The sequence below is a fragment of the Fusarium redolens genome (genome assembly GCF_020744475.1).
Source record: "Fusarium redolens strain MPI-CAGE-AT-0023 chromosome Unknown BKA55scaffold_1, whole genome shotgun sequence".
In the NCBI taxonomy this organism is placed as follows: domain Eukaryota; kingdom Fungi; phylum Ascomycota; class Sordariomycetes; order Hypocreales; family Nectriaceae; genus Fusarium; species Fusarium redolens.
The window spans coordinates 3886660-3902545 of record NW_025763664.1 but is presented as its reverse complement, the minus strand read 5'-3'; the positions used below and the strand labels follow the sequence as shown (position 1 = coordinate 3902545).

Here is a 15886-nt window from a genome sequence, read left to right as displayed (position 1 = left end):
GAAGAAGACTCACTCGAGTTATAGGCCACGCTCTGCTGAGACAGATTTTGATGAGGCCGTAGATAGATGAATACAAGATTTAGACGGTTCTCAATTAGCAGTGGTTATTGCTACAAGTACTTGTTCCGGTCTTTTCACATACATTGTGCTATTTTTATTTGGAGGTGAGAGAATACCTCTTGCTGTAATTGATTGGGAAGCTGAGGGTATACTCTTCTCACAACGGGTGACTTATAAACTTTGACTGAGAATGGTACCGGTGCACCTTAAGCGTTAACAACATAAAATTTAACGACACCAAGTTGATTGCAGTTCTACAGCTCTTTTCAGCGTTCCCACCAGCTTCAGCCAAGACAGATTGGTTTTCATCAACCAAATGTTATGCCTCGGTGTATTTTTTTTATACTGTTTCCAGCCATTGGCTGAAGAGTTAGACAACCTCCACTGACTCTTGTCTGCACTTGTACCTTTTTCAAGCTAACCGAAAAGGCAGATGGCGTTGAAAAAAGGGTCCCCTTCCATCGCCGCCTTTTAAAAAATCGGGCGGTGACGGCGATAAATTATTTTCTGCCCGAACTAGCAAAATCGCATTCGTCTGTGGTTCCCCGTCTTGCCCGCCGAATCTGTATTGCTCCGTTTTGCGACTCAATCTTTTTTCCCTCTCTGCTTTTTTCTTCTCTCCAACAACAAAAAAAAAACAAGATTCAACAGATTTCAACCCTCCGTTACACTCAATAATCCTTCAAAATGAGCGGCGATAAGATGGATGTCGAGATTGCTGAGCAAAAGATGAAATCTATGGAGCATAGCGAGCAGCATTACTTCAAGAGGTCAGTTCGCCCAGCTCGACAAGAGAATCATTGCATACTAACTGCGCCGATATAGCTACGACCACCATGGTACGAACAATCACTGCAGCTATACCACCATTTCAAAGTAATCCACTGACGTATTATTATTGCTCTGCGATAGGTATCCATGAGGAGATGTTGGTATGTAGCTCCCCTCCCCCACAGTCCTTGCGCTGCTGTATGAGCACTGGCTGACCAGGTTTTCAATGACTGCAGAAAGATGAGGTCCGCACACGATCGTACATGAACGCTATCATGCAAAACAAGCACATTTTTAAGGACAAGGTGGTTCTTGATGTTGGCTGTGGTACGGCCATTCTCTCCATGTACGTGCGAAACGAGACCCTCCAAAAGCCCCTCGTTATGCCCCGCGCTTGGGGAACGACAGCCCAGCCCACCCTTGCAACATGCGCTACTCTCTATAAGCCGGCGAAATATACAATGAACTTGAATTGACAGAAATTATCACAGGTTCGCCGCTAAGGCTGGTGCCAAACATGTCATTGGTGTGGATATGTCCACCATCATCTTCAAGGCCCGTGAGATCGTCAAGGTCAACGGTCTTTCCGACAAGATCACCCTTCTTCAGGGCAAGATGGAGGAGGTTGAGCTGCCTTTCCCCAAGGTTGATATCATCATCTCAGAATGGATGGGCTACTTCCTTCTCTACGAGTCTATGCTCGACACCGTTCTCTACGCCCGAGACACGTATCTCCAGAAGGATGGCTTGATCTTCCCTGACAAGGCCACCATCTTCTTCGCCGGTATTGAGGATGGCGATTACAAGGAGGACAAGATTGAGTGTAAGTGACTAACGTACTTTGACTCTCGGCTCAGAAGTTTATTTACTAACACCGTTTTAGTCTGGAACGATGTTTATGGCTTCGACTACACCCCCCTTAAGGCTACTGCTCTCTCCGAGCCCCTCGTTGATACCGTCGAGGTCAAGGCCGCTGTCACCGAACCCACTGCCGTCCTCACTCTCGATCTTTACAAGTGCACCACAGACGATTTGGCTTTCCAGGTCCCCTTCAAGCTCTCTGTTACCCGCGACGACTTCGTCCACGCCCTGGTCTCGTGGTTCGACATCGACTTTACCGCCTGCCACAAGCCCATCCGCTTCTCCACTGGCCCCCATACCAAGTACACCCACTGGAAGCAGACCGTCTTCTACTTCGAGGATGTCCTCACTGTCCAGCAGGGCGAGCAGATTGCTCTCAACCTTGATGTCCGACCCAACTCCAAGAACAGACGTGATCTTGACATCAAGATCTCCTACGAGTTGGAAACTGAGGATGCTAACCGTGCCTCCAAGGGTGCGCTTGAGTACCGCATGTGCTAAATGGCTTCTATATAAGACGGTGCTGATTTCTTGCTAATGATGATACGAGAAAGAAAAAAAGACATCTAAGGTTAAAAAAAGAGACCTAAGGAGCAAGGAGATAGATACTTGCGGGAACTTGGGATCTGTGTATAAGGGCGACGGCGTCTTGCATCTTACACGGGGTAAACATTGCTGCTAGATACAAACATAGGAGAGAGAAAAACAACATAATCGCGAGGGATGGCGTGGTTGATTGACGACCCGTTATGAGTGATACCACAAAGAACAGCACTCCGGAGTTACCTAGTCAAAAGATCTTTTGTTTTAATATCTTGTCTTTCGCCCCGACCCAGGGTGATCCCATTGACTATGTGAAACTGCAATAGCAAGACCATCTATTGACCGATAAAGTAAAGAGATTTCATTCATCGTTAAATTGGACTGAGTATCCCGCTCCTTGTCCTGAGGCTAATCTTGGCCTGGGCCTGATAACCCATTTTTGAGAAACCTTTATCATTTGTTTTGATCCCTCCTTTTTAGACACTCGCTTCCCCACAAGCACTAGGTATGTTGTGCGTCTCTCCTTTTCGTCCTTGGGTTATTTTATGTGATTCAGTTTTTGCCCAATCAGGGTATACCTAAGAACCAAACTGCTTCACGATTTGAGCAACCTTGTTAGCGAGTTCATCAGCCTCGGAGCGAGTGGCAGCCTCAGCATAGACACGGCATGCATTCTCAGTACCGCTGGCTCGAGCAAACGATCGGGCGCTAGTGTACTTCTTAACACACTGGTCAATCTCATCCTGAGCACCCACAGGGTGGCTGAGGCGGCGCTCAGCATCCGTGGTCTGGAACAGGTCCTTGTTGCCAACTTCAACGCGAACAAGGCGGTTGGGGAGATCATTGTAGGTCATGGCCCAATCTTTAAGAGTCCAACCCTTGTGGGCGAGAATGACTTCAACCATGAGCATGTCGGAAATAGCATCGCCAACGGTCTGGTTGATGAGATCGCTGACGGCAGCGAGGGTGTCGAGAGCATCCTTCTGGGCAGGAGACTGAGGCTCGGTCTCACGGAAAGCACGGATGGCCTCCTGAGAGAAGACGACAGTACCGTGACCGTTAGCCTCGAAGTAAACACCAACGTCAAACTGGCAAGCAGCGTGGTGCAAATGCTTCACACCAGTAGGAGTGAAGACGACAGGAAGCTGAAGGTGCTTCTCGATATAGTTGGTGCTGGCACCGTTGGCATAAGCGGTCTGAACAACGCCAATACGGAGGTCATCAGCAAGGCCGGCAGAGCGGACGAGGTCGCCAATGAAAGAGGCATTGAGAGAAGAAATACGATCGCCGTCGAGCATGAAGAAGCCGGTCTCAGGGTCGACCCAGTAGTAAATCAGACGGTCGGCATCACCATCGAGGGAGCAGCATCGGGCGCCGGGGACGGGCTTGGGGCTGGGAGGGGCTCGCTGCTTGGTCTTGACGAAGTCGGCTCCAGACTAAGAGGATAAATGTCAGTTTTTGCGACTGGCAGCCGAAGATTTGAAGTGGACTTACATCAAGGTTAAGAACCTCGGGTCGGAGAACGTCATCGTTAACAACCTTGATGTCGATGGTACCTTGAGGCAAGACCTTCAGGAACTCAGAGAGCTTGGGACCTCCAACACCGTTGGCGCAATCCACGATAAGCTGTCCCTGGGGCTTGCGGCCTCGAAGAGCGCGAGTAAAAGCCTCAGACATTTTCTCGTAGTAACCCTGCTCGCTGACCTTGCCATAGGCCTTGGGGGTGCCCTCGGTATTGACGCATCGGGTCAGGTAGTGAAGCTGGGGAGTGGTGAGGATCTTGTAGTCGGTGTACTCTGTGTTGGTAGCCTCGAAAGCATCGGCGAGGGCAGCAACGAGGGAGTGACCTGAAGGACGAGTGTCACGGCCATAGACAACACGGCCAGGAGAAGAGAGATCAATCTTAAGCTGAGAGGCCAGAGCCTTGTAGTTGTCGAGAAGCTCCTGATCAGAAGGAGAGTTGACGAGCTTGGTGGCATAAGTCTCCCACTCCTGTTCAAGCATCTCACCCATGGGGTCAACGATCTTGACACCATTGTCGACAGCTGGGTTGTGACTAGCAGTGATCATGACACCAATGGCCTGGCCATTGAGCTTACGGCTTCGAAGACCAGACAGGAGACCGACACGGAACGAAACACCATCAAGAAGATCGGCCTTCATACGGAACCCCGCAGTGCCATATTTGTAGACATGGTTAGGCACAATAGGGTGCTTTGCCGAAGCGGCGAGAAACTTGTCGTCAGACATTCTACGATTTCCTTGCGAGTGAAATTAATGGAGTAGTTTATGAGATGAAAGAATGAAAGACAAGACAAGACAAGAACAAGACGCAGGCGGGAGGAAAATGGAAGAGAAAGATGGAGCTCGAGGTCCCTTTTGAAACAAATCGAGGCCTCCGCAGTGACGACCTGGCGGGGGACCTTCCAGAGGGCACCTCAGCATACGAGGGGTACCTAAGTGAGGTAACAGTGCTGCAAGGGTCTACAGTGCATTGTCTATCTGTTGATGCAAACCAGCCACTGCACTTTCATCCTCCAAGCTGAGCCTAGCTTAGCTCAACTTAAAGGTAGCGGGCCATGAGATATTCTCGGCGGTCAAAAATACTTTTTTATACCGCTTCAATCGAATGGTTTCCATGAGGTGCTAAAAACAGATACAAAACTCTCAGATTTGCCCCACCTGATGCCCAGAGCTAAGGTGCTGTAGCGCAGGTGGGGGCTGTACCTGGTTTAATTGGGTGCATCTCCCAGCGCCTTACCCGCCACGATTTTGTTGGCACAAGGCCTCACGTCAGCCAAGGCACAGGCCAGGAGCTCACCTCGAGGTTATTCCTCTTACCCTTCAAGATCCCTCACCGCCCAATGATTTGGACTAGGTACCTAGGTATTGGGAGTGAAGGAGACACGTGATCTCGTGTCAAATCTTTACACCTACTGCAGGCAACGCGAGGCTCTCGACGCGTCACCTTCACGACATACAAAGACGAGGACAACATTGACAAGCTCGGATTTGTGCGGACTGCCGCTCGTCGTCTATTGTATTTTGATTGTAAAATTCTGGAATATTCAAGAACTGCCCCTTTTGAGGCCATCGGTTGTGTAGGTGAAGGTGACGACAACATGGATGATGCCGATTCGGCCAACCCGCAGCTGCTGGCTTGGGTCAAAGAATGGCTCGATCTGGCGCGCGAACGCAATTCAAAAGGTGTTACAACTTACAGAACTGCTTATAATTCGTTAAAAGCATGCCCAATCACCTTTGAACACCCTGCACAGTTGCAGCAACTCAAAGGTTTCGGCCCCAAACTCTGCGAACGCCTTGAGCAGCAATTGAAGAAACACTGCGAACAAAATGGCCTGCCTATGCCCCCACACCCCAGGTCTCGTAAGGCGATACCAGTTTCTGGAGTCGACAATGGTGAGAGCTCTTCAAAGCCTGCCAAAAAGACACGGAAACCTAAAGCATATGTTCCCGCTCTACGCTCTGGGGCCTTTGCCTTAGTAGTTGGCCTTTCCACATTGGATGAGGATTCTTCTGTTGGGATGACAAAGGCGGAACTCATCGAAGTTGCCCAACCGCATTGCGACTCATCTTTCTCGGCTCCTAGCGACCCTACCAAATTTTACACTGCCTGGAACTCGATGAAAACCTTGCTGCAGAAGGAATTGGTGTACGAAAGAGGACGACCGTTACGGAGATACGCTTTGACTGATGAAGGATGGGAAGTTGCAAAACGTATAAAAGAAACGGAGCACTGGCAGGCCGAGAATGGAAGAGCTAAAGACCCGACTTCAGCACAGCCTGTCAATCCAAATTTCCAACCAGAATCCAATCATAGGCCTAGGTCGCCTTCGATTGAAATTTCCGAACCTGTGAAAGCGCCTTCAGAATACCAAAACGTTGTGTCTGATGGCCCGACAGTATTGGATGACAATTCGTTGCCAAATTTTACACCAATCCGACTACCTCCGGGATCCTTTACTGTTCACTTAGTGCTGGACGTTCGCGAGGTCAGAGCGAAGACTGATCGCGATTACATGCAAGAGGAGCTAGCAAAACTGGGCGCAAAACCCATCATGCGCAGCATGGAACTTGGAGATGCTCAGTGGATTGCAAAGTGCAATGATCCAAGTCTGCTCGTAGCACAAGGTGCTGAGGGCGATGAGGTTATTTTGGACTGGATCGTTGAAAGGAAACGCCTTGATGACCTGGTTGGGAGTATCAAGGATGGCAGATTCCACGAGCAAAAGTTTCGCTTGCAGCGATCGGGTGTCAAGAAAGTTATATACATCATCGAAGAGATCTCCATGGACCCGGAAGTAGCATCTAGATATGCCGAAGCCGTCCGGTCAGCCATTGCCTCCACACAAGTAGTCAATGGCTACTTCGTGAAGAGGACGGCTAAAATGGACGACACGGTCAGGTATCTTGCTCGCATGACAACCATGTTGAAGCGGACATACGAGAGGAAACCACTCAACGTCATTCCTACCAGAATTCTTACATCTCAGAATTATCTTCCTCTGTTGAAGCACCTAAGGGAATCTATATCGCCAGACTGGTACATCACTTATCCTGCCTTTTCGTCGCTTGCATCAAAGTCCGAGTCTATAACTCTGCGAGACGTATTTTTGAAAATGCTCATGACCACCAAGGGCGTCACAGGAGAAAGAGCGCTCGAGATTCAGAAGCGTTGGAAAACTCCGTATGATTTTGTCAAGGCTTTTGAGGCCTGCGGAACTGGCGAACAGGGGCTGAAACGCAAACGTGAGCTGGTCTTTAGTCAGACAAGTCATCTTGTTGGACGGAAGAAGTTTACCAAGCCTTTGAGTACCAAAATTGCAGAAGTCTGGGGTGATGCATGATGGTTTTGTATATGTACGAGGAGACGAACGTGTACGAATATTGGGAAAGGATGGGATATTCTGATTATAGTGAAAAGCAGACGGTGTCAACAGGATGGGCTAGCCGTTATTTCAAGGCATTGGCATTTAGGCGTTAGTGGTATCAAGCAGGTGACATCCATGAGCATAGGGATACCCAGGATTATGAGAAAAATGAACCCAAAGCTTTAATGAAAAAAAAAAAGAAAAAAACTATTAACTTCTCATGGCTTTCCGCCAAATCCCTGGGCCACGATTCTCTCGACAATCTTCTCAATAAAGGGAAATGAGGCAGCAGCTCCAGGTTCTGAGCCAACAACACCGCCCAGAGACTTCTCTGCATACTTGGCCATCATATCAACCTCAACATTGACAGTGTCACCCTTCTTCTTCTGCGCCACGACAACCCTCTCTTGGGTGTAAGCAATCAGCATAACCTCCCACCATGCTTCATCATCGTTGACCTTGGTGACAGTCAAGCTTGTGCCATCGATGGCGATGAAACCCTTGTACACAATGTACCGCAGCATATCCTTACGGGCTGGTTGGAACCGGAAGGTCAAAGCATTGCCATCCTTCTCAACAGAGAGAATCTTAGCAGTAGTGTCGACGTGACCCTGAACAAAGTGACCGCCCATGCGAGTATCAGCCCGGACAGCACGCTCAAGGTTGACGTTACTGCCTTCATTGAGATCGCCTAAGTTGGTGATGCGTAGAGTTTCGGGGGCAACGCCAATGGTGAAAGCCTCGGGGGTGAAGGATGTGACTGTGAGGCAGACGCCGTTGACAGAAATGGAGTCGCCATCATGGCAGTCTGAGAGGAGCTTTGAGCCAGAAGGAATGGAGATGGTAAGAGAGGTGCCGCCTGTTGAGTCATTGGTGTTGAGGTTGGAGACAACTAGAAGCATGTGAGTGAGTTTCTAATATTGAAGTGAACACAACGGACCTCCCACTTCTTCTACAATTCCGGTAAACATGGTGATATCTTTTGATTTGATGTCTGGGTTAGTGATGCTGAATAGGTAGGATTGATATACCGAAGTTGTCGGAAAGTCTATAGGTATGAAGCGATGACAAATGTTTAATGAGTCGGACGGGTACTGATGCTATTCCACTCTGCCCCGCGGCCCGCGAATGCCCCACACTGGCTCCGAATGAAATACTGGGACAGCTTTAGTTGGGCTATGATGGTTTGTTACCGCATAAGCATTTCGAATTCGCAAGACTATACTCAGAGTAATAAGCTACTTTCTTGGAAGCCCCTTTGCCTGATCATCCGGCTTGAAAAACCTGCCAATCTGGCTACTAATGATTGTTGGTGTCAATCTTCATGCTACCAGGCGGGGTGGCATTCTGTCCATCTCTGCCCCTCAATCTTTAAAAAAAGTGCCTGGCTTTGGAGAATGGAAAAGATAGCGATGTAAATAGTGAGACGCCGGCAGAAACTGCTCTGCCTGGCTGGAACAAGAGAAGGGAAGTTAAATTTCATCTATCAAGTTTTTCAACTTCCAACTGGAGAGGTAGTAGAAGGAGAAGCAAGAATTGAATACCAAGATTCTTGAGTGGCTTCTCATGGGCCGTTATCGATAAGACCCGCCTAAATTTTTCAGTTTCCCACTCAACACCAAGGCACAAGCTTCTGACAGAACAAGACTGCCCATTAGCTACACAATATCTGGTTTTCAATTCTTACAACAGTCGCTATTTGACTAGATCTCACACCCCGAAATCTCATCGTGGCTCACGCGTAGCCTCATAAAATACTACAGCATAATTATTTCCACTAACAGCGTCGACATATCTCACATTAATCAAGCTACCTGCTTCACAGCATCATGGCGCCCTCAAGACCCGACGCTAAGAAGACAAATCCGGACATCGCAAGACTCCTTGTCGATGCGCAAACTCAACTCGAGGTCGGAAAATTAGAAGAGGCTGCCACACTTGCCCAGCAGGCCCTTGATGCAACCGGTCAGGGCGGCGACTTTGAGCTCAGTGCTGCCAATCTTCTAGGTACAATTTTCGTCGAGTCTGGCGACATTGACGAGGCGCGAGCCGCGTTTGAACGCGCAGTCTTTCTTGACGAAGATGGTACAGCAGATGAGAAGATTGGTGGAGGTCCTGAGAAGTTTCTGCTTCTCGCACAGCTTAGCGAGGAGGGTGGTCTCGACAGCGTGCAATGGTATGAGCGAGGTGCTACCGCTCTTCGAAAGCAGATCGCAGTCCTGAGTGACCTTCGATCGCCAACCCCTGAGCAAAGGACCACCCTTCAAGAAAAGCAACACAAGCTTGGGGGAGTCCTGTGCGCTGTCGCTGAAGTGTACATGACCGATCTGTCATGGGAACCTGATGCCGAGTCTCGTTGTGAGACTCTTATCACCGAGGCTATGCTCCTCGCCCCTGCTGCACCGGAGACATGGCAAACAGTCGCCAATGTTAGAATCTCACAGAACCGCGCCAACGAAGCCCAGACAGCTCTGCGCAGAAGTCTCGAGTTGTGGCAGAAACTCCCTCCTCAGCACCCCGACGTTCCCGAATTCCCTACCAGAATTGCGCTTGCTCGTTTGTTGATGGAGACTGAATTGGAAGATGAGGCATTGAGTGTCCTAGAGCGTCTTGTTACAGATGACGACACAAGTGTTGAGGCATGGTACCTAGGTGGTTGGTGTCTATATATCACAGGCGAAAAGCTCAAGACTACTGCCTCAAAACCATGGAACGACGAGGCCAAGGTCAGCGAGGAATGGAAGGGATCATGGAAGTCATCGCGGCAATGGCTCATGCAGTGCTTGAAGCTGTATCAACAGCAGGATTACGAAGACGATCGTCTGGGCGAGCATGCCAAGGAATTGCTATCAGAGATCAACAAGGAGCTTGGCGAGCCAGCTGATGGTGAGGAGGATGACTGGGAGGATGCCAGCGATGGCGCAGAGGAAGACGCTGAAATGCAAGGTTGATGACTTTATGCAAGGAAAGAGGAATTGGACACGTGAGCATTACGTACGGCGTTTAGGAACAAAAAAATGGGCATATCTAGAAAAATCTTGTTGCCTCTAGTTGTAGTTAAAACTGGATGGTTCAGACCCAAGTCTATATCACCATGGCAGTTAGCACTAGGCTTCTCAAGGCCTTTCGTAGCCAATCAAGGCTAGATAAATCCATGATAACATTCATCGTCACACCTCGTGGTAGGTTTTTTGCCTCTTTGTATTAGTTCCCAAGCCCAAACTCCAAGTAATGCATGCTTGCCATATGTCCCTTTATGCGGCCTCAACTTTGAGTTTCTCGACACCTTCAACAGGCATGTCATCCTCTTCCTCCTCACCCTTACCAGCAAGACCCCTCTCCCAGAGCTGTCTACCCGTCATGCGAGCGGGCTCCTTGGTCTTCGCCTTTTTCAGCTCAGCAAGACGCTCGTCTTCCTCCTGCTGCCTCTTCTCCTCCATCTCCTTCAAGAAACCTTCACGCCACTTCAAAAATGTCTCGGGCGTAACAGCTGTGCCGTGGAATTTTTTGTTCTCTTCTGCCTCAGCAGCCAGGGCAGCTTCCTCATGTGCCTTTGTGATGACGTCCTTGCGGTCTTGGACAAGCTGCTCGGCATTGTCCTTCAGTGTTGATACGATTGCAAAGACCATTGCCATTCCGATGTTTTCTTGAATGGTGTCGTCTAGACTGGCAAGGAGCTGGTCGCGATCTTCTGCAACATTGAAGTGTTCGTGAGGTGTGGCATTTGGAGGTGCGAGAATGTCGAGATGAGGTGGCTTTTCGGGATATTCTTCTGGATATCTCACTTGGAGAAGCATGGTAGGAGGATCTTGATCTTCTTCACCTGGAATGTCTAATGCGACTGATACTCTAAACTCGGTTTCAGAGATATCTACAACAGCGGTTAGGCAAAGAAGACAACATTTTTTTCAGCAGCAGATTTGTACCTGTGATTTCATCAGGAAAAATAGATTCGAGCACTTCACGCTCTTCGATCTGATCTTCTCGTCCCATTTTGACGGTTTGTCTTCGGGAGCTTTTATAACTGTAAAATGTTACTTTTGATAGAGCCGAATGACCAGAGTCCCAAGAGTCCTCATGGGAGTGGGGAGGTTTACAGGCGGCGGGGTGTCAAACAGAACAGGATTAGTGCCTCGTTGACCGCCCGGCATTTCTGAATGCTTTTGCCGTGTTATTTACGGGCAGCTCACACTCAGACTTCTAATTAACTGGAAGATTAGGTACTTACTATATATCTCATCTTCAATCAATGGCTCCTTAGGACATGGTCTGAACTTATACCATTGAATTCTCATGGACCCTCGTGGACTATTCGTGTACTCAGTATATTACTCTGTCCTGTCCATCGCCCTGCTTTATCACGCTTCAATCAATCCTATTGTTGCTCAGCTCCCCCACATTCATGTGCGCCAGATGAAACTCGATGCAATATCCACAAACCAATGACCGCAAAACTTCCGATTTCCTGCATATTGGTCGTATAGCTACCGACCGGCCCGATCAATATTCGTCCCAGTCACAGAGCGGGACTATGGGCTCGTTACCCGTCATTCCCTTTGCCTCCAGTCTCACAGCTCGTCTATCAAGGTAACTCTGGTAAGGTGCCTTGGGGATTCGTTTCTGGCTGTCCTCCCATAGTTGGTATTTGACAGCTTGCCAAACTTGAAGTTGGTCCATGAAGTTCTCTCGTGGCTTCACCTTTCGCCTTGTCCTGACTTCGGCGAGAATGACGTCCAAACTCAGTTGCCGTTGACGCATGAGATATGCTATTGCAACGGAAGCGGATCGGGACATTCCAAGACGACAGTGGATCAATACATTCGACTCTCGCGCTGAGTCTTCGCTATCGATCGTTGAAGTAGTGTCAAAGTCGAATTCTTCTGAAATAACAGAAGATGGCGACCGCAGTGAACCGTGACGATCCAGTTGTAGGTCGATGAAGTCGCAGATGTCGTCTAATAAGCAGAGGATGTCCATCGTTGAATTGTCAAGGCAAGGCACAAATAGATGGCACTCTTGGGGGATAATTTGCCTGTTTTTGGGACTATCCCATTTCGAATATGGGCCGTCCAAGAGGGAGACTATTGCTGTGATGTTGTGATGGCGAAGAACATTGCGGTTCATGGAACATGCAACATTGCCCACAAACAGATTAGGGGCAACCTGAGATATCGATGGGGAGTCCATATCATCTATGACTGATGAGACTTAGGTCTTTCAGTTTCAATTGACTTTGGAAAGTGAAAGTTGATCGTACTCAGATCACCTACGCCGGAGCCGGGAATGCGCTACATTGCACTCATGCAAACCCCTCACATGCAGAGGTTGCTTCAGTGGCAACTTGCAGAACTTTAATGCCTGTTATGTTATGCGTTCAGTTCATTGTGGCACCTGATGTCTTTAGATTCCTGAGTCTATTAACGGGTTCCAGTTAACACGACACATAATATTAGTCTGGACTCGATAGTACATCAACTACAGTCGGAATGTGCAATTAACACCACAGGAAAATCCAAACCATATTTTTTCCGTTGATCATGCAAAGAACTTTGCACCGAGAGTCCTTCACATACTATTTTATTTGCTTTTGATCTGTGGTCCCGTGCTATTAGTTGGTGCTGAACTCGCCGTCAGGCACTTCCTTTAGCGCCCAAGGAACATCACCACATCGAATATTTCTACTTATCAACTGTTTCCTATCATATCATCCAAGCTCTTTGTGTTGTCTGGAATTACTCTCTTGCAATTCATTTCTAGACTACAAACCGAGTCCATATGCCCAGTTCGAAGCAGATCACAGGCTAGAAACTATGAAAGACCAATATACAACCACCATAGGATATCAACTGGGAGTTATCTAACATTTAGTACATAGCAATAAAACCGAAGTGTCTTTGTTTTCAAGCAGTCTCTTCTGAGTGTAAGAGGATGGCAAAGGGTGCACGTGACTCTTCGACCTTGGATTAGAAAAGCGGGACCGCTCTTATCAGTTAGCCAAGCGCGGGAGTTGAAGCTTATCGCTAGAAAAAAAAGTCGTCTGAACTGAAATGCGACTTGCATTCACCCATACCCATCAAGTTCACGACAATGGCTACCAAAACCGCAGCTGTTAGCAATAAGCGAAAGTCCGCTCCTAGCGGCAAGGCTAAAACTGATTCTAAGGTTAAGAAGGCTCGACTTGATGAGACCAAGGTTCGAAAACAACCCTTCGAAGAGCCCGAGGACGATGATATGGAGGACGTTTCAGACGAGGAGGACGGCGGTGCCGAACTGAGTGAGCAGGCTCCCCAGAAGTCTTCGAATGGTGTCCAAAACGGAAAGAACTTTGAGCGAGGTATGTTGTTCTCCAAATACCATATGCGCTTGACCAATGCTAATTGTCTCCCAGGCCAAACTTCGCGCGAATCCCATGCTAAACAAAAGCAGCTCGCCCAAGAGCGCAAGGCCGCTAAGCCTCTTGCTGACGAAGTTCAACGCACAAAGAAGCTGTGGGAGCGATTGCGACGAAAGTCTCACGTTCCCAAAGAGGAGCGACAGACATTAGTTGACGAGCTATTCACCATCATCACTGGTCGCATTAAGGACTTCGTCCTCAAGCACGACGCTGTGCGAGCTGTTCAAACCGCCATCAAATACGCCTCACCCGAGCAGAGGAAGCAGATTGCCCGCGAGTTGAAGGGTACATATGCTCAGCTTGCCGAGAGTCGATATGCCAAGTTCTTGATCGGAAAGCTTCTTGTCCAGAACGACGAAGAGATCCGCGATATCATCATCCCCGAATTTTACGGCCGTGTCCGAAAGATGATCAACCACGCCGAGGCATCATGGATTCTTGACGATATTTACCGAGGCGTTGCGACAAAGGAGCAGAAGGCCACCCTTCTCCGCGAGTGGTACGGTCCTGAGTTCTCTCTCAAGGAGCTCACCAAGGACACGGAGCCCACTGCCGACCTCAAGACTATCCTGGAAGCTGAGCCCAGCAAGCGCGGCCCCATTATGAAGAGTCTGGTCGACATGATCGGCTCTCTTGTCAACAAGAAGATGACCGGTTTCACTATGCTCCACGATGCCATGTTCCAGTACTTCTCCAACACCCAGGTCGGTACAGAAGAGTTCACGGAGTTCTTCGAGATGGTCAAAGGCGACGAGAGTGGAGATCTGTTGAAGAACATGGCTTTCACTCGTAATGGCGCCAAGCTCACATGCCTGCTTCTTGCCCATGGTTCCTCAAAGGACCGAAAGCAGATTCTCAAGACTTATAAGGACACTTACCTCCTTATGTCCGGCGACATTTGGGCCCACCTTATCCTCCTTACCGCTTACGACGTTGTCGATGACACCAAACTGACTGCCAAGACCATCTTTCCCGAACTCCTCGGCGAGGGCGAGAACATAGCCCAGAATGTTGTCGCAACGGCCAACAACCCCTTTGCCAGGTCAACAATTCTCTACCTTTTCGAGGGATTGGCCAAGTCTCTCTTCCCTTCTAGCCAATCATTCGATGTCGAGCTTCTCAAGGAGGTTCACGAGATCCGCAAGACAACAAGTAAGAAGGACGAGGACATTCGACGCAGCGAACTCGTTACTGCTGTTTCTCCCCAGCTCATTACCGCCATTGCAGAGGCACCTACTGAGCTGACCGCGACCGCTTTTGGCTGCCAGTTCATCACAGACGTTCTTCTCTCGGGAGTTGGTGAGAAGCAGGCTGCTCTTGAGGCCATCGCTCAATCAGCCAGCGGTGACCCCAGCCAGGAGCCAGCTGAAGACGACCTCCAGCCCCAGATTCACATCTCACGGACACCACACGGCGGTCGCATGCTCAAGTCGTTGATCCAAGGTGGCAAATATGACAAGGCAGCTGGCAAGATCATCCCTGTAGACCCTCCACTGGAATTCTCCAACATTCTTTATCCTGTCATCAAGGAGCACATCATAGACTGGGCAACCGGCCCCGGCTCATTCGTTGTCGTGGGTCTCATTGAGGCTGGCGACTTTAGCGAGGTTGATGCGCTCAAGAAAACACTCAAGAAGAATAAGAAGACTCTGGAGAAGGCTGCTACAGAGGAGACAGCTGAGCAGAAGGCGGCACGTGAGGCTCAGGAAGCTGCGCCTAAGGGAGCTAAGAAGGGTAAGAAGAAGGGCGACAAGCCTGTGGGTAATGCTGGCAGCAAGCTTTTGTTGGAGAAGTTGTAAAGCACAGTTTGAAGATATTGGACAATGGATAGAGATGAGGTGCTTTATTTATCATATATCAGGCGTATAAAACTAGGGTGTTTTTGACAATGATATTACGGACTATAATATGTTCCTTGCTTATCCATTTTCTGACTATCCATTGAAGTCAAGTGATCAACGTTGATTTTCGTCGAATATTGCGAGTACAATAAAACGATGCATGAAGTACTGTTTCTATTTCACAGCTGCGAAGGAAATGCGACCCAGGCATTCGTTGGCCGTCTTTAGTTGGTGCAGTGCAACGATGTACACAGCTAACGGTTACAGCATTGCACCACAAGGGTCACACATGGCAGTGAAGTTTTTATCTGCCTGTATCTTGACGAGGCTCCCACGATAAGGGCTCTTTGGGATGTAAGGTCTGTAAGGAATGGACTGTGGTTTATATAGAGTAGTAGGAGGACACCATGGAGTGGAAGACACCATGGAGTGGAAGTTTTCGTATATAAGGTACTTGCAGCTGGATGCTATCGAGTGTGCTTTCTGCGACAGCTCTGTGTTTTACAGAAGAGTGCCTGGGCGGT

At 48.9% G+C, this 15886-nt stretch overlaps 8 protein-coding genes across 8 annotated transcripts; 4 read left to right on the top strand and 4 right to left on the bottom strand.

Annotated features, from left to right (window-relative positions):
* Nucleotides 1-578: 578 nt before the first annotated feature.
* Nucleotides 579-2490, top strand: BKA55DRAFT_550956 (S-adenosyl-L-methionine-dependent methyltransferase). Its single transcript, XM_046191324.1, has 6 exons — nucleotides 579-830; nucleotides 886-899; nucleotides 973-992; nucleotides 1068-1177; nucleotides 1323-1654; nucleotides 1715-2490. Exons 1-6 carry the CDS (start codon nucleotides 748-750, stop codon nucleotides 2191-2193), a joined length of 1038 nt encoding a protein of 345 aa, XP_046057007.1. The 5' UTR covers nucleotides 579-747; the 3' UTR covers nucleotides 2194-2490.
* BKA55DRAFT_631547 (uncharacterized protein) lies at nucleotides 2491-4819 on the bottom strand. The gene is made up of 2 exons (XM_046196954.1): nucleotides 3730-4819; nucleotides 2491-3671 (listed from the first exon to the last, which is right to left on the bottom strand). Exons 1-2 carry the CDS (start codon nucleotides 4483-4485, stop codon nucleotides 2814-2816), a joined length of 1614 nt encoding a protein of 537 aa, XP_046057006.1. The 5' UTR covers nucleotides 4486-4819; the 3' UTR covers nucleotides 2491-2813.
* A 538-nt stretch (nucleotides 4820-5357) lies between these two features.
* BKA55DRAFT_496937 (uncharacterized protein) lies at nucleotides 5358-7103 on the top strand (the record flags this gene model as incomplete). Its single annotated transcript, XM_046186411.1, has 1 exon — nucleotides 5358-7103. The coding sequence occupies one exon, from the start codon at nucleotides 5358-5360 to the stop codon at nucleotides 7101-7103; it is 1746 nt and encodes a 581-aa protein (XP_046057005.1).
* Nucleotides 7104-7220: 117 nt separating this feature from the next.
* On the bottom strand, nucleotides 7221-8276 carry BKA55DRAFT_38287 (uncharacterized protein). The gene is made up of 2 exons (XM_046185969.1): nucleotides 8068-8276; nucleotides 7221-8019 (listed from the first exon to the last, which is right to left on the bottom strand). The coding sequence occupies exons 1-2, from the start codon at nucleotides 8096-8098 to the stop codon at nucleotides 7346-7348; spliced, it is 705 nt and encodes a 234-aa protein (XP_046057004.1). The 5' UTR covers nucleotides 8099-8276; the 3' UTR covers nucleotides 7221-7345.
* A 680-nt stretch (nucleotides 8277-8956) lies between these two features.
* Nucleotides 8957-10078, top strand: BKA55DRAFT_497685 (uncharacterized protein; the record flags this gene model as incomplete). Its single annotated transcript, XM_046186485.1, has 1 exon — nucleotides 8957-10078. The coding sequence occupies one exon, from the start codon at nucleotides 8957-8959 to the stop codon at nucleotides 10076-10078; it is 1122 nt and encodes a 373-aa protein (XP_046057003.1).
* A 303-nt stretch (nucleotides 10079-10381) lies between these two features.
* On the bottom strand, nucleotides 10382-11120 carry BKA55DRAFT_532839 (RWD domain-containing protein; the record flags this gene model as incomplete). Its single annotated transcript, XM_046189391.1, has 2 exons — nucleotides 10382-10998; nucleotides 11054-11120. The coding sequence occupies 2 exons, from the start codon at nucleotides 11118-11120 to the stop codon at nucleotides 10382-10384; spliced, it is 684 nt and encodes a 227-aa protein (XP_046057002.1).
* Nucleotides 11121-11627: 507 nt separating this feature from the next.
* BKA55DRAFT_532838 (protein-tyrosine phosphatase-like protein) lies at nucleotides 11628-12314 on the bottom strand (the record flags this gene model as incomplete). The annotated part of the gene is made up of 1 exon (XM_046189390.1): nucleotides 11628-12314. The coding sequence occupies one exon, from the start codon at nucleotides 12312-12314 to the stop codon at nucleotides 11628-11630; it is 687 nt and encodes a 228-aa protein (XP_046057001.1).
* Nucleotides 12315-13214: 900 nt separating this feature from the next.
* On the top strand, nucleotides 13215-15320 carry BKA55DRAFT_498873 (armadillo-type protein; the record flags this gene model as incomplete). Its single annotated transcript, XM_046186592.1, has 2 exons — nucleotides 13215-13461; nucleotides 13516-15320. 2 exons carry the CDS (start codon nucleotides 13215-13217, stop codon nucleotides 15318-15320), a joined length of 2052 nt encoding a protein of 683 aa, XP_046057000.1.
* Nucleotides 15321-15886: the final 566 nt, after the last annotated feature.

What these genes read in the sequence shown, in the direction of transcription:
- BKA55DRAFT_550956 (XM_046191324.1), top strand. Translation starts at nt 748, where the DNA reads ATGAGCGGCGATAAGATGGATGTCGAGATTGCTGAGCAAAAGATGAAA. An exon ending in GGTACGGCCATTCTCTCCAT is followed by an intron (nt 1,178 to 1,322) that starts GTACGTGCGAAA and finishes AAATTATCACAG; the next exon opens with GTTCGCCGCTAAGGCTGGTG. An exon ending in CAAGGAGGACAAGATTGAGT is followed by an intron (nt 1,655 to 1,714) that starts GTAAGTGACTAA and finishes ACACCGTTTTAG; the next exon opens with TCTGGAACGATGTTTATGGC.
- BKA55DRAFT_631547 (XM_046196954.1), bottom strand. Translation starts at nt 4,485, where the DNA reads ATGTCTGACGACAAGTTTCTCGCCGCTTCGGCAAAGCACCCTATTGTG. An exon ending in CCGAGGTTCTTAACCTTGAT is followed by an intron (nt 3,672 to 3,729) that starts GTAAGTCCACTT and finishes TTATCCTCTTAG; the next exon opens with TCTGGAGCCGACTTCGTCAA.
- BKA55DRAFT_38287 (XM_046185969.1), bottom strand. Translation starts at nt 8,098, where the DNA reads ATGTTTACCGGAATTGTAGAAGAAGTGGGAG. An exon ending in AATTGTAGAAGAAGTGGGAG is followed by an intron (nt 8,020 to 8,067) that starts GTCCGTTGTGTT and finishes ACATGCTTCTAG; the next exon opens with TTGTCTCCAACCTCAACACC.